This window comes from Cuculus canorus, chromosome 5, assembly GCF_017976375.1.
Source record: "Cuculus canorus isolate bCucCan1 chromosome 5, bCucCan1.pri, whole genome shotgun sequence".
NCBI classification, from domain to species: Eukaryota; Metazoa; Chordata; class Aves; order Cuculiformes; family Cuculidae; genus Cuculus; species Cuculus canorus.
The window spans coordinates 54,164,475-54,179,404 of NC_071405.1; the positions used below are offsets into that span (position 1 = coordinate 54,164,475).

The 14,930-nt window shown below is 35.6% G+C and overlaps 1 protein-coding gene across 5 annotated transcripts in view; it reads right to left on the reverse strand.

Moving 5' to 3' along the window:
* UBR1 (ubiquitin protein ligase E3 component n-recognin 1) overlaps positions 1-14,930 on the reverse strand; it is a 63,848-nt gene that overhangs the window by 6,444 nt on the left and 42,474 nt on the right. For all 5 annotated transcript variants that reach the window (XM_054067216.1, XM_054067214.1, XM_054067215.1 and 2 more), the window contains exons 30-40: positions 13,618-13,823; positions 10,872-10,965; positions 8,220-8,372; positions 7,710-7,807; positions 6,993-7,086; positions 5,506-5,654; positions 3,710-3,765; positions 3,297-3,393; positions 2,298-2,365; positions 926-1,076; positions 17-104 (exon numbers count right to left, since the gene is read on the reverse strand). In XM_054067216.1, the coding sequence (XP_053923191.1) occupies positions 17-104; positions 926-1,076; positions 2,298-2,365; positions 3,297-3,393; positions 3,710-3,765; positions 5,506-5,654; positions 6,993-7,086; positions 7,710-7,807; positions 8,220-8,372; positions 10,872-10,965; positions 13,618-13,823 (1,254 nt within the window). The remainder of the gene's footprint in view (positions 1-16; positions 105-925; positions 1,077-2,297; positions 2,366-3,296; positions 3,394-3,709; positions 3,766-5,505; positions 5,655-6,992; positions 7,087-7,709; positions 7,808-8,219; positions 8,373-10,871; positions 10,966-13,617; positions 13,824-14,930) is intronic.

Here is a 14,930-nt window from a genome sequence, read left to right on the forward strand (position 1 = left end):
ACTGAACTCTACTTACCCACTGGTGTATTGGTAAACCTCTCTACAGAAAGACTGTGCAGACCGTGCCTCCTCACTGTTGTCAGGTGGTTGAGCATCAGGGGATTCTACACACAAAAAGATGAATCCCACTGTAAATGCACTTTATTTGTGACACACAGCTCTCTTTTTACACATATTAAGCTCTACTTTTCTTTATTGAAAAAATTGCATTAGAGAAATAGCTCCACTTTATTTTGCTTAACTCTTTTCTATTTGCTGTTTTTAACCTAACAAATGTTCTCCTAAAAAATCTTGCTATAAATAAGAATCAGGATTGCTGTCTCATTGCTTATACTCACATAAAAACTGCTTCCTTCCTTTGAACTTCTGAGGTTACTGTCCTACACAGATAATGCTACAGGATTTATTTTTTAATTCCCATCATGCTGAAGATAAAGAATAGTAGCAGCTAGGAAGCCTGCAGGCTACTGACAGTTTTTAACAGTAGTATGAAATACAGAAAAGTGAAACCCTCTCCTATTAGTTGATAGGATTACGTATTTTGGCTCTAGGTATTTACTAGATTGAAGGGTACACATCCACGTTAACTGTCATTGCACAGCTCAGAGTGTTGCTGCTGGGCAGAGCTTTGCTTCTCCAACAAGTTAAGAGCAAAAAGTTACCACTCAGGAATGACTGACTGGATCGAGTACTGATATATCAATAACTATTTCATTTTCTTAGGCTAAGCACGCAGAAGTGATATAATAAAATGTTCAAAAAATTATGTACTGCTCTTTATTTTTCACTGGAAACAGTTACTACTACCTAGCACTGTCATTTATTTGAGGAAGTTTACAACTAGAAGACATTAATGGTATCCATCCATTATTTTTAAGATATTGTGTAAAAGTGACAGAATAATCGAGCCCAAATACACACCTACCTGTTGCTGAAGAGACGACGATTTGTGTTATGTGTGCCAGTGTTGTCAGATGGAAGAGGTAGAGGTGGTTATAGGCTGAACTAATCGATGAAGGTTGCAAGTCCACAGCATCCTCCCAGTACAAAGATGGAAATGATAACACAATTCCCACCTACAGTGAAAGAAAAGGAGCAAATATTAAAGTAAAGGAAATCTGGTAATAGCTACACGGTTAATAGAAATTCTCAGGATACATTCATCTTTCATTTCTGTAATCAATTTAAACATGTCCACTTAACTTGCTAGTTTTAATTCACAAACAGTAGCAAAAGCTCACTGGAAAACATTAATCATTTGTCCCCTCTTGTGGGGCCAGGTGGTGATTTGTTAACTGAAAACAATAAAGATATTACTGCCTTAGTGGGCAAAAAACAGTGGGATTAATGGGCAGAAGCAAGGACGCAGAAGGGAGGAAACCGCAGGCTGAAGATTGTTGCTAAGAGCTCTAGGTATTTGTCCTAAAAACAGACTATGCAGGGTTGGGAAACAAGAAACGATAACTGAGCTATTTGGGCAGGTGGAAAAGTACTGCCTTGACAAGGCAGGGGTATAAAAGGGATTGTTTTTTCCTCAAAAAAGGTTTGACCCCCAACTCAGAGTCCATGCCTCAATACGCTACACTCTCTAGCATATAGGAAAGTCGGATATAGTTCCATTATAATTGCCAGTTTACAGACACATTGGGAAAGCTTGTCCAATTCCTAGAAAACTTAATTTCTGGGTTTTGACATAAGACAAAACACATCAAAAAAAGTGAGAAGAGAGACCAAGCATTAGTTAAAAAGGCAAGCAGGGCAAAAGAGATTTTATTCTGCTGGGTTTGGTTATTTGCTTGCTTGCATTTTGTTGGCTTTTTTTGTTGTGTGGTTTTGTTCCTTTGGTTGTTTTAACAGTAGAATAAACAATAATACAGATTTGTATTAAGAAAAGAAAGAAGGTAGTGACACTGAAGATGAAGGAATCAGAAGGTAATGAGAGATCTGTTGAGAGAAAAGGAAAGTGAGGGAAACAAGCTGAATAGGTGCATTTTTTAGGGTTTTTTTTGAGGTTTAATAGCAATGAGAGCAGTAAAAAGATGATTGAGACTGCAAGCACAAAATTTAATAAGAGTGAGATAGCAAAGACTTGAAAGCTAGAAGAACAGCAGAACTAAAAGTAAACACTTGTATACAGCAGTTATATGTAATCATTTGCTCTCACGCAGTCCTCGTGTATAATCATTTGACTCATGCAAGTAAACAGATAAGGCAGGACTATCTACAAGGTAAAGTACACAAAAATGCATGCTCAAAAAAAGAAGTATTAAAATGAAGAATGAAATGAACCTGCTTACCAAAACGTGGAACATATCTACTTCTAAGAGGGATGGAGTGTCCTCCACTTTAAAGTTTGGTAGAAGAACTACAAAACAAAGATATCAATTAAGCATTTGATATGTATTTTCTTCTTTTGGATTGAACTGCAATATCAGAATCTGATTTTAGAGCTTCTATCATTTCTGTATTTTCATCAGAAAATGTTCAAGTCTCTGAGCTAAGAAAGTATCTATTTAATTAGCTGCCTACCACTGCTTCAGTTGATTGGGCATGTGGAAATACCTAAACAGATGCACAATCAGCTCACAATTTTAGTGACTACATCGTCACAATTTTAGGATAAAAATCTTTGATTCATTTCTCCAGCTCTAATAAAGCACACTGTGTTAAGGGTGAAGTCCACATGTGTATTTAGGCACTGCAACACTAGATGCCTCACAATCTAACCCAATACAACAGTCTAACCTAAAAATCCTATTGAAAACAAGGCAAGTGAAACAGCGGCATTCACAAAGGCCACCGTGCTAACCCAATCAGTAAGAAACACTGAGGGTAGCTGTGTGTCAAACTAGCTCCTCCTTGAGACCAAAATATCTTTAGGTAGGCTGCAAGGTGCCTTTTGAAAGTACAAGAAAGATGAAGTCTCACAATTAAGAGAGAGGAATACCTCATTTGTGGCTTTATCTGCCTGTCTAGCACTGAAATAGAATAATTTTGAACACTGCCAGAAACAGATTGTTAAGCATTTGTAAATAATCCAGATCTAAGTGTCTCCAGGCCTACATAATCTGGCAGAGGATTTTGGGGGGACTTCAGTGATACAGATCTGGGTTAATAGATTATTGATTACTTAAATTCAAGCAATATTCCATGATTGCAAGCAACATTCGAGAAACTGAAGTTATCACTCTTTGTCAGCGATCTAACCTTTGGTTCTATGCTGTATTCACGTGCATGCCATTTTGCAACAAAAACGCCTGCAACACAAAAGGTAGTAAACAAAAAGAATACAATACCTCCTAGAAGACGAATCAGATGTTTCTGAATCAGTACTTGTGGTGATGTTGTTCTCTGAGCAGATGCAAACTGCACTAATGCTTTAAGGCCACTGTGCTACAGTGCAAGAGAAAGCAGTCGGACATGAAAAAAGGAAAGCTCTAACAGTGAAATAAAGCTGTAAAAGCATATCTTCTTCTACAAACGGAAAAAACATTGATAAGTGAAGTTAATATGAACTTCCAAGTGTAAGTAGAAAGATTATTCTTCCAAAATGTTCTCGGCTATCAATCTAAATACTGAGATTCCCTCAATAAAGAATGACCTCAATGCTAGCAGTTACAACAGTAAGGGTTTTTATATACATCTGTGTATTTTATATATCTATATCATTTTTGGTTTAAAATGTGTTGTATATTTTACTTGCCCATACCTGTCTATTTTGTAGAGATCCAAATAAGGGCTTGCCCTCTGTTTCCAAGAGGTTTTCTTAAAATTAAACACAGAAAAAAATCAAGTTGCTTTGTTCTACAGGAACTAAGATAACATTTCTGTTACAATACACTTAGTCCAAGATTTATTCTTAGCATATGTACTCATCTTTAAAGCACAACGTTATTCTGATAAGAGAATTCTTTTGAAAAATCTAGCCTAATGGTATTAAGCTTTTTCCCAGATAAATAGTTGTAACAAGCTTCTAAAACATTTGGTTTTCAATCTCGCTAACTATGGATTTAAAGGAAGGCTGTTTCACTTGAATGATAAGACGTTCTATGGATTTAGTTGTATTTTCAGTTAAGCTTATACAATGCTCAAACACGTCAAGGTATGCTTTCAGGGACGATATACAACCATCTTACTCTGAGATTTGCACTAATGAATTTGATGGTAGTTTAACAAATATATTTTGCAAACAAAATTTCCGAGCTGGAATACAGTTCACCCTTCCTCCCTAAGTGCATTGGTTCTAACAAGATAATAAAGCAAAAATAAGCCAATAAGAAACCACATTACTCAACTGAGCAAAAAGATAACAATTCAACAGATTTAAATCAACTTTTTGTGCTTTAGTTGCTTCTCAGAGATGAATCTGTACAGTTCAAGATCTTGGAATTTTTTTTTTTCTTATTCTCTTTGGGGATTCTTTTGTCTGGGAAGTTTTCAGTTGTTTGTTTTAAACTCCCCTTAAAAAAAAAATGTGTTTTAACTTAGCACTTCCATACATCAGTTCAACACAATGTGTGGAACTGAGGAAACACAGGAAAAATCAGACTTGAATTTTGAAGCGTCTGGCTTGAGGCAATAAAAAGCAACTCACATCCCTCAAGTCAATGATGCTTTGAACCTCCTCTAGAGACTCCAGTAACACAGGTAGCTAAGGTTCCTTGTCTAGGCACCTTGGTTACATGCCCATTAAATTGTTCTAATGCTGCACCTTATGACTAGAAGCGATGTAGGCAGTTTTGCTTTACCATTTCATGGAAGCTCGCTCTATTTATAAACAAAAATTAACTCAAGGAAGTGGCATGGCCTAGGACAGGTCAGATTGTCACAGTGGTCCCTCTGGTTTTATAATCTTGGCCTTGTAAGGCATCTAAATTTTCCTACTTCTGACGTACACTTTTGATACCACATTTGTGACAACAGTTATTGCATTTATACACTTGCTGGCAAACATCCCTGACAGCCACCAAGGTCTTCTTTTAAGATATCAAATGAAAACAATCTAAACAGCACTAAATGCATTAATGCTAATAGAGCTGGGTGGCTTCCAGTCTCTTCATAAGAATTCTTCAAGGATAGAGACAAAGAAATAATGAGCAAGGCAGCACTATTTCACAGCTGTTAGACATTTGCTGTGCGGGAGATGTCTGCAGGTCAATGACCTTTGGCAGCGTGAAGATACTCAATGAACATGCTCAATGTTACAATTAATAACATGGACCGTGCTCACTCTGTTCTCCTAGATTAAACTCGATTTTGGCATTCCATATCTTATTTTATAAACTACCATCTAGCATAAACATCCTATTATTTATATCAGATTATAGATTACCACTATTATTAGATATGTAATTACGCATCATATACATTGTTATACTATCACATATTGCTCTTATTTATGTAGAACTATTATTATTAATACAATCAGACTGTATAAACTTACACAATCAAACCACTGTAAGATTTTCAAGTCATAAGAAGAAATAAACCCAAATTACACTTTACCTATACACTGGATGGTAAAAGCACATGTGCTCCACGTCATCATAGGAATCCGGTAATCAGTTTCATTTGGAGCAACTTTTAGACCAACTCTATAAATGGTGGTGGCAAAGAGAATAAGCATCTCCTTGATACTACTTGAGTATTTGGCTCTGCAAAAGCAAGCCAAGATAATTTCAGTCTGAATTAATAATAGAGTTATTTACTTACCAGTCAACCATTAACTAAGAAAGTCTAAATTATTTATGAAAGAATCCTTGAATACAAAGGCCCTGTCTGTACAGAGGAGAAAAAAAATGACTAGCTTCTAGCAGTAAACAAGTACCTTAACATAACAAGCTCTAAAAATTAGAAGATTAGGAGCTGCCAGGCTGGAAGGAGTCAATTTAAGTACGCATACTGTATTATAGTTCACATTCAAAAAATGCAAATATTTAAATCAAAGTAAAATACCATTAAATAAAATGCAAGTAAGCAAGTGTAATTGTAAGTGCTGGAGTGAAAAATATATGCCATCTCATAAGGCACTAAAAATGGAAAGGACATTTAAAACGTATTTTACAACGGTTTTTAGCATTTAAGCTCCTTTCAGCTGACGCTGGGTTAGTTTATGTAAATGCAGTTACATTCAGAAAAGTGCCTAGGGAAAAACACATACAGTTTTAATGGCTTGTGTTTTTTCAATGTCATGCACTGAACTTCATAACAGAAATACACGACATTCATATTAATTCTCCAAATCTCTGCAGCCAAAACAATTGTACCATGAAGTCAGGGGTTCAGCCAGGCTCATAATTAAACACCACACTGTTTTAACACAAACTATAAAATCTTTCCCATGGAGATGAGTTACCAGGAAACAATTCAATTCAAGGTTCTGAGGACATTTTTACAAATACCAAATATGTATAAATACTTTGCATAACTATGTAAGTCAGAAGCAGCAGAAATAGAGTACTTATAGCGTGATCTAAAAAGCAGACAGCTGAGTACACTTCAAAAGTGTCTACCCATTTATTCTGTAGTGGGACATTTATTCTGTAGTGGGACAGCGTTTTCACCCACTGGAATAGAAACAGACAATACAGCCCTATTCCTTTGAGTCATCTATTTTGCATTATTGCACTTAACACCAAGTGAAATGTATTCCTGAAACAGACATATAGCAAGAAACTTATGACAGACAGACATTAAATAACTTGCAGAGAGGCACAGGAAGTTACCCAAATCATTGGAATTGTGGATTAGAAAATTCCAGACTCCTAGCTTCGTACCAAGAACATAAGAACTACCAGACTGGATTTGACCAAGAGGTCCATTTAGTTCTGCACAGATCTGATATTAAGTGAATGCCTACAGAAAAGTATAAATAAGCCCATATTCAGACCAAGCAAATCACATGCCTTTCTTTCAATACAAATCATGAAGTATACCTAGGTTATTTTAGGGAGAATTAACATAACGCAGAGAGCACTACCAGTAATACTTACGAGGACTGAACTCCAAAACTAAGGATGGAATGGAATTCCAAAGCAGAGCTCCCGACTCCCTTGTTGGCGAAAGCTGGAAGATTTTGTTTCTCTCCTTCCAGAAAAAAAATTAGAACCACATTAAAAAAAACTAAAGAAGTTGTTACAGTTTTTGCAAGTCTAACACAGTGAGACGTCTTTTAATTTTAAATTTGTTTGAAAATAATTATAAACAGATCTCACCGGTCAGACTGTATTCTAGCCCTCCTCCTTAAGTAATATTTTCTTCTATTCCGAGAAATATGAAGATTAAAAGTAGTACTTTGCTAGTGAGGTAAAAGAAGTACTTTACTGTATTATAAGAGTGCAAGGAATATGTTGATCCTCTGCACCTTCTGTTTTTTGAACACTCATTCATGTTTTTATTTTGGCCCTTAAAATTTAATTTTTCTCTTTTATACTACATCACTGTCAATATAAAAGTTTACAATAGTTAACATTTCAGTGTTAGATGGTGGCTACCCTCTCCAAGGGTACAGAATTTTATTCTACAGGAAAGATGGGAAGAATTTAACAGAAACCATAAAGAGGGCACCATGAAATCAAGACTTCAGCTAAGAAAGGGCCATGACTTTATCCCCAGCTTTATGTGATAGTGACTTGACTGACAGGAGAACATATTCTTTATTTGAAGCATTAGATATGCTGCAGAAAACCTTCAAAACTAGGATAACAAACCTTTAGCATTTTTCACACTGTAGCCCGATATCCTGACTATGATAGTCTCCAGCCACCTTGACAGAGACAGAATTTGAGCTACTGCCTCTGCATCCTCACTGCAAACAGAAACAGAAAGTGGGTTTTACTTCAACACTCAAAGAAACACCTTATCTTTAAAAATAGAGGACGTGTTCAGATCGAAACAATAACTCAGTACTTGCACACTTTTGCTGGCTTTGTAAATTTTGAGTGAACAGTATAAAATGAAGCGTTAGGCTAAATACTAGATCTAGGTACTTTCTCATTTGATATCAACTCCAAAAAAACCAGCTAATCCAAAACCGTTTAAAAGAAAATTGACTACAAAGCAGTATATTTGTCTGAATAGTCAATAAGGAGAGATGCAGTCTTTTATACAGATGAGGAAGGTCAGACCAAGTTTTCCTTCCAAATATTTGAAAAGCCAACCAGCCCCAAAGTAAGTTTTCCTCTTTTTTAAATTAAAGACTATGCAATCTGGTAATTCACCTGTTTATTTTTTGAGTCTGCAACGGAACGATAGGAATCACGGTATTGCACAGAGATTTGCAAAGTGGACAAAGATACTCTCCATTTTCCAGGTCAAATATCTGTTCAACATGTAGACGTTGTCTAAAGTTCAGCTGCATGGCTTCGAAGTACCTAAAACGTTGAAAAGGAAATCACTAGAAAGTGAAACAGCTCAATTATAACATGAAAACAAGTGTTCAAGTAATTAAAAGCATTATTATCTAGCAAATACCTATCCAAACGAACAAAAAAGTATTTTCGTTTGATGTGTAACTCTCTCACGTGCTTTTATGAGGAAACAAAACAAAACCATTGAGCACATAGATGAACTCATGCAAAAATTCACAGTATATCACTCATGCAAAAATGATGGCACCTTTTCCTTGCTTTTCAGATGTTTTTTAAATTTCATTAGCATTTTTTTTTTTAAGAGAAGCAGTCCTTAAGTTCTCTACTCTCTCCTCACAACATTTTCAACATAATCATAGAATCATCAGGTTGGAAAAGGCTTCTTGGATCATCAAGTCCAACCATTCCTATCTGCCACTAAATCGTGTCCCTGAGCAATTAAACACTGTCTCTAACATCTATTATACAACTCATTACAGCAAGGTAAAACAGGGATTGTAAATATTTTCATTTTACTTTAGGAAAAACTACTGGTGACATTTCATGTCATGGCAATGACTGAGCCTCATGATGAGGCAAAGAAACTGTAAACATCTAACAGGAAAAGAGAATAATTTATATTACAATATCACATTTGAGCAGCTTCATGCTCTAAAGGAAGCTAAGAAATAGCTATTATCTTTTTATAAGTTTCATTATAATTTTACCCACTCAATGGATGCAGTAAGCCTTCAAATTTCATTACTGATGGTGTTATTAGGAATAAAAAGATCCAACGTTAAAATCTTCTTGCCTGGATGCAGTCAGCTAAATTCAGTACTGATGTTCAGAGTGAGTATGTGGGATCTTAAAGACAGATACGAAATTATCTAACTTTCCCACTAAGGTAATAACTAGATTTTTTTTTCCCCCGCTTTAAATCATACATCTTAAGGGAAAAATAAAATCTCATTTATGTAATAAGAAAGTGTGCATGTGGTGGCATCTGCACAAGTTCTAATGATTAGAGAACATTTAGGAAAGTATTCCATCACAATCAATAAAAACATTTATTTTCTCACATTCAAACAACTAAGTTTGTAAGCAACTCCTCTTCCTCGTACACAGCATCTACAAAGACACTCCATTCATTTGAACCCGTACTGTTTTAAAGAGTATTTTGCAGTATTCTTAGGCTGCACAGATACTCTAGAAGGGTGTGGCAGACATCATTGAGAGGAATATTAGTAAGTTAGAATGTCTGTTATGTAATAAATAAAAGACTATACTCAAACCTTCAGTGCCATCCCGTATGAGAAGAGCCTGTTGTCCATTTTAATCCCATTTACCCATACAGCAATTCATCTGTTCTTAAAAAGAGCAAGGGAATCGAGCTCCAATGTTGCACTACTTAGATCTACGCAGATGTAGATGGATCTGCCAAGAGCAGATGTATTATACTCAAGGAACAAACCTCTGTATCATTTTAAGTGCGTGCACCTATTTATTCTGTACCAATGTTTAATTGTAAAAAAGAAAAAGATATATTTATACACACGCATAGAAAAGTAAGTGAAACACTAGAAGTGTAGTTGGATTATCTTTTAGAGCAGAATGGCACAACTACTAACAACAAATGTCAAGAGACTGTTTATGTCATATCAATGCAAAATAGCTTGCAACGGCATGACTCAACTCTATATGTTGATAACACCTCAGTGAGATTATTTCTATTATCATTTCCCATTATTTATCATGTTTAGAATTGCCAGACCTATGCAGAGTCAAATGCAGGGAGCATTAGCTGTGCTCTGTTTAATCCTACAAAGGAAGCTGCAACCAGGATGACTATAATCTGCAAGCTAAGTAAGTCAGTCTTTTAATATTTAAGGTTACATTCTAATCCACCATACTTAGTCTAAATTGCGGGTTCCCCCAAACAATAGAAATTGAGTGAAGCATTTAAGAACTGTATCAATTCTTCCCTCCTACTTTTTATTAAGAGTTTGTTCACCAATAGGGAAGCGGTAGGAAAGAAATATTGGTAGATTTAACCATCCGTATTCTATTCTAAACACCACATTCTTATTTAAAGATTCAGTGGAATCTATCAGCTTCATCCCTAAGTACTGACCTGGTCACAGACTTTCAGAGGCAAAGTACTGTTGCTACAGAACACTCACCAGGAAAACTCCTACTGGTTCTCATTGAATTGCTAAAAATAAATGTACTAGATATGGTTTCTTTTTCATGATCACTTTTAGCCCATGGATTTTATTTGCATAAATTTGTTAGAAATTCTTCTTTGGGGCACAAAAGGAAAATACTTTTGATGGTGATTTTCTTCATGAGGTCAAAACTCCTCGTGGCACGTTTCATTTTCAGACAAGTACAAATAGTCTTGACTCCTAAATTAAATATCCACTTACTGTACTGTGGTTTTAGTGTGCATGTAGATGTTTTGGAAAACAGAACGATAAAAAAACCCCCAAACATTTAAAGGCTTCAAAGACTCATCCTTACTTCTGCCAGCAGGCTGCATGCATCACATGGCCACAGCTTCCTGTGTGGGTCCCACACGGTAAGTCAGGGTGCATGAAGAGAGGATCTAGCGTATCTAGAAAGACACAGCAAAAAGAAATTATTGAAAGAAGAATAACGGAATTTCCCATCAGTATGAACAGAAATTAGCAACAGTATACACATAACACAAGCCTTCAGATTTTGTTTTCCCACAGCTTACACAGTCTTTTCCAGACAAATACTCCAGCAAAGGAATCACACTGAAGGGTCTTCCACTAATTATGAAGAAGCAATAGTAAAAATAAATAAAAAAGGTCTTCAGTACTCAAATAGGTCACTTCCATTTAAGGTTTTCATTTATTTGTTATTATATTTTTTAAATAAAAACAAAAGTAAACTTAAGGACAAGCTTAGGCGTTTCTCCAACTAATCCCATATATATTCAAATGGCTGACATGAACAGCACTGCCACTATCTGCCTTTCTGCTGTGGGAACAAGCATTTTTACACTTATTTAGATCTTCAAATTAAAAAAAGAGGTCTTACAAGCCTAATTCTAACTGATGAGTTGCAGAAGACCAGATAGTAGAAAGAAGTGCTATAAATAATATCCAGAAGTGGCTTTAGGAAAAAGGAATTTAATTCTCTTCTTTTTACAGTTATTTCAATAGCCCAATAACTCACTGCAGAAAGCTTACAAGTGCATCCAAGTACAAGAGCATAGGAATTAATTTCTACTTCAGAGTATCAAATAAGAGAGAAAAAGGATGCAATTAGCATATGGTCTATATAGAAGTTCTATACAGCTGGCTCAAAATTGCCATTATTAGTAGCTCACTCAGAAAAAGAAAACAGATCAAACAGGATTCTGTAGGAGTCTGTCCTGGTTCTAGGACTACTGTATTTGTTAATGAGTCAAGGGACGAAACACAAAACATCTTATTAACTGAAACAACATGGTTAAAGGTTTGCAAGCATGACAGAACAGGGCAATACCCTAGAGAAATAAGAAACAATGCTGACTTCCCTTTGCTTTAGAATTCTATCTGGTAACATTCAAGAGTGTACTTCTAAACTAAAGCAGGAATAATGAACTGCACAAACACAGACTTCTAAGCTATTTGCTAGACAGCAGCATTATTAAAAAAATAAAACACAGGGTTCATTTTGCATGAGTTGACCAGAAATCAACAATACCCTATTATAAAATAGAAAAATAGCGTATTTGAAAATAAGAACTACAAATTTAAACTACAAGTTGTAACATACTTGCTGCATAATGGCAATGAACTAGAAAATACCTTGAGAGCACTTACAAGCCTCCAATTTTATTATCTTTCAACACTGCATCCTTATTCCTTATATATTCATTAACTTGAATAAACAGAATTTGAAAATAATATTGACTCATCTTTACAAGAAGATACGGACAGATAAATAGAGAATGTATATTCATAGAATCATAGAATGGTTTGGGTCAGAAGGGACCTTAAAAATCCAGTTTCAACTGCCTTGCCAGGGACACCTTCCACTGGATCAGGCTGCTCAAAGCCTGATCCAGCTTGGTCTTGAACACCTCCAAGGATGGGGTATGCACCACTTCTCTGGACAACCTGTTCCAGTGCCTCATCACCCTCACAGTAAAAAATTTCTTCCTCATGTCTGATCTAAGTCTCCCCTCTTTCACCTCAAAACCATTACCCCTCGTTCTATCACTACACTCCCTGATAAAGAGCACTTGCCCAGCTTTCTTGCAGGGCCCATTTAAGTACTGGAAGGTCACTATAAGGTCTCCCTGGAGCCTTCTCTTCTCCAGGCTGAACAACCTCAACTCTCTCAACCTGTCCTCATATGGGAGCTGCTCCAGCCCTCTGATCATCTTCGTGCCACTCCTATGTACTCAAAAGTACTGTCAATGTTAATCGTCAAGGTGAATGCACTGAAGTTATCTAGACATTGTTTCAACTTTTCTTATCCTGCTCTGGACTGCATTTCTCTCATTAACAGCTATCAAGCACATGATCTTGAAGTATTATTAATTTTCTTTTTCAAAAACAGAGCAAAAAAATACTCACTAACTTAAGTTTTCCGTTTTCTATTTATTTTTTTTCTTTCCCTTAAGTAACTCGACTAAATCTCTCATGTTTAATTAACTGTAACTTACAAAAACAATCTGGTTGGTCTTTGTGTTTGCTGCTACCAATAAGCTATTATGCAACTTTAACACTATTTTTTCTGTTAATCTCCTGCACCTTTTTTTTTTCCATTAATCAGATGTTATCATATGATCCTTGTTTAAATTTTTCTTGGTTTTTATGCACTGCTTTTATTCTTGGACATGGAAAAAAAAACCCAAATCCTCCTGAGGCTGTCGTATTGGCCTCTGATATGTTCATGTATTTCCTGCATATTGGGAAAGTTTGTTAGTGCACTTGAATAAACAGGAACTGGTAACGTTCTTGGATTTTTTCCAGAGTGACCACTCCTACTCAATCTCCACATTTTATAAAATCTTCTTGTGAGATTAAAGCATTTTCTGATTTCCCAGAGACAAATCAAAAGTGTCATGCTATTCTCATTTTTAACTTCTAAAGCACAGATTTTGGAACAACTTAAAAATTTTCTTGTTATTAAGCATGTTATTGCCATTTAGCAATCTGACTGAATGCAGAGTTTAATTAGCTTCAAAGGGTATGAGCTCTAGGTACAGAACTGCTTGTAGTCTAAAATGAGAAAAATTGCTTACCCCCTGAGAGTTCAAGAATTCTGCTCCTGTTCTGAGTTAAGGCAGTTGACTTCTGGACACAAGCAGACAATACCATGGCAGCACTTTCTAACTTGACTTCCTGCTCCTCCTGACAAAGAATACAGGTCAGAACTTCTTTCTCAGAAACAGATGGACCTCGTTTGGGACCCAAAGCAATTCTGGAGTAATCAATTGCCGAAGGCATGCTGTAAAACCAGGAGTGACACAAATACAAAGTAATCAGATGGCTTTTTCTAAACAATCTTAGTCTTCCAGTCAGCTAAAAATGTCATACGCTGCTAACATTTCTGGTTTTATACCAAAGTACTTTACAAAACCAAATGATGACCAAAACCATGAAGAAATACCTCACTAAAATGCAGTATCCTCTACAAATAGAAATCAGAAGTCAGCTAACATAGAATAACACAATTACATGGATTCAGAGAGCAGGGAATTCAAGAAGCTGTATTCCATGCAGATGGGACGAAATATATATTGAACTTGGACATCTTAAAATTGTTTCAAATTCTTGAAGAAAACAGACTGAAAATGAATGCCACTACCTTAATTCAATACTTAATTGTGTGACACAATAAGCTTCCACATATTTAAATATTCCTTATTCCAAGGAATATTCAACAATATTCAACAATAATTTAGAGAAAACAAGTTATTAAAGATCAAAGCACACAGAAGTGATCTGCGTCTTTCTTCCAGCAAGTATCTTTATTTTCCTGATTAGTTCTGTGCAGCCCCAATGAGCACAAAATTGTATAGTATATTGTTAGAGCATCTGTAGAATAGGGAAAATCCATACCAATAAAATCATAACCAATATAAATCAAATACCTTCAGTATGAAATAAGATTTTAAAAACTAACAGAAATATATCAGCAATTTGAGCTACAAGAAGCACATCATCTTCATTGCAACTTGAGATTAAGGCATATTGGCTTTAAGATCGTTTCCAAATTAAACACTTCAATTTTCATATAAAGGTAGTTACCTACAGTTAATGTTGTTAATTCAGCAGCTTTCTAATGACTTTTTTTTTCAAATATTAAGCAATGTAAGTATCCACCATTTGAAGAAGGAATTCATTTTCTTCTGGTTTATCATATGCTGCTCTACAAAGTTAGTCCAGTGTTCTTACATTAGAACATGTGCTAGCTTACACATAATTCTGTAACAAAAGATGACTTGAAAGTAAATAGACATACAAGTTTGCTGCTGGGGTGACACAGTCTGTCCCGTGAATGTACTTTCACAATTTTCATGTAACATAATGAACTTATGCAGCAGGTAATTAA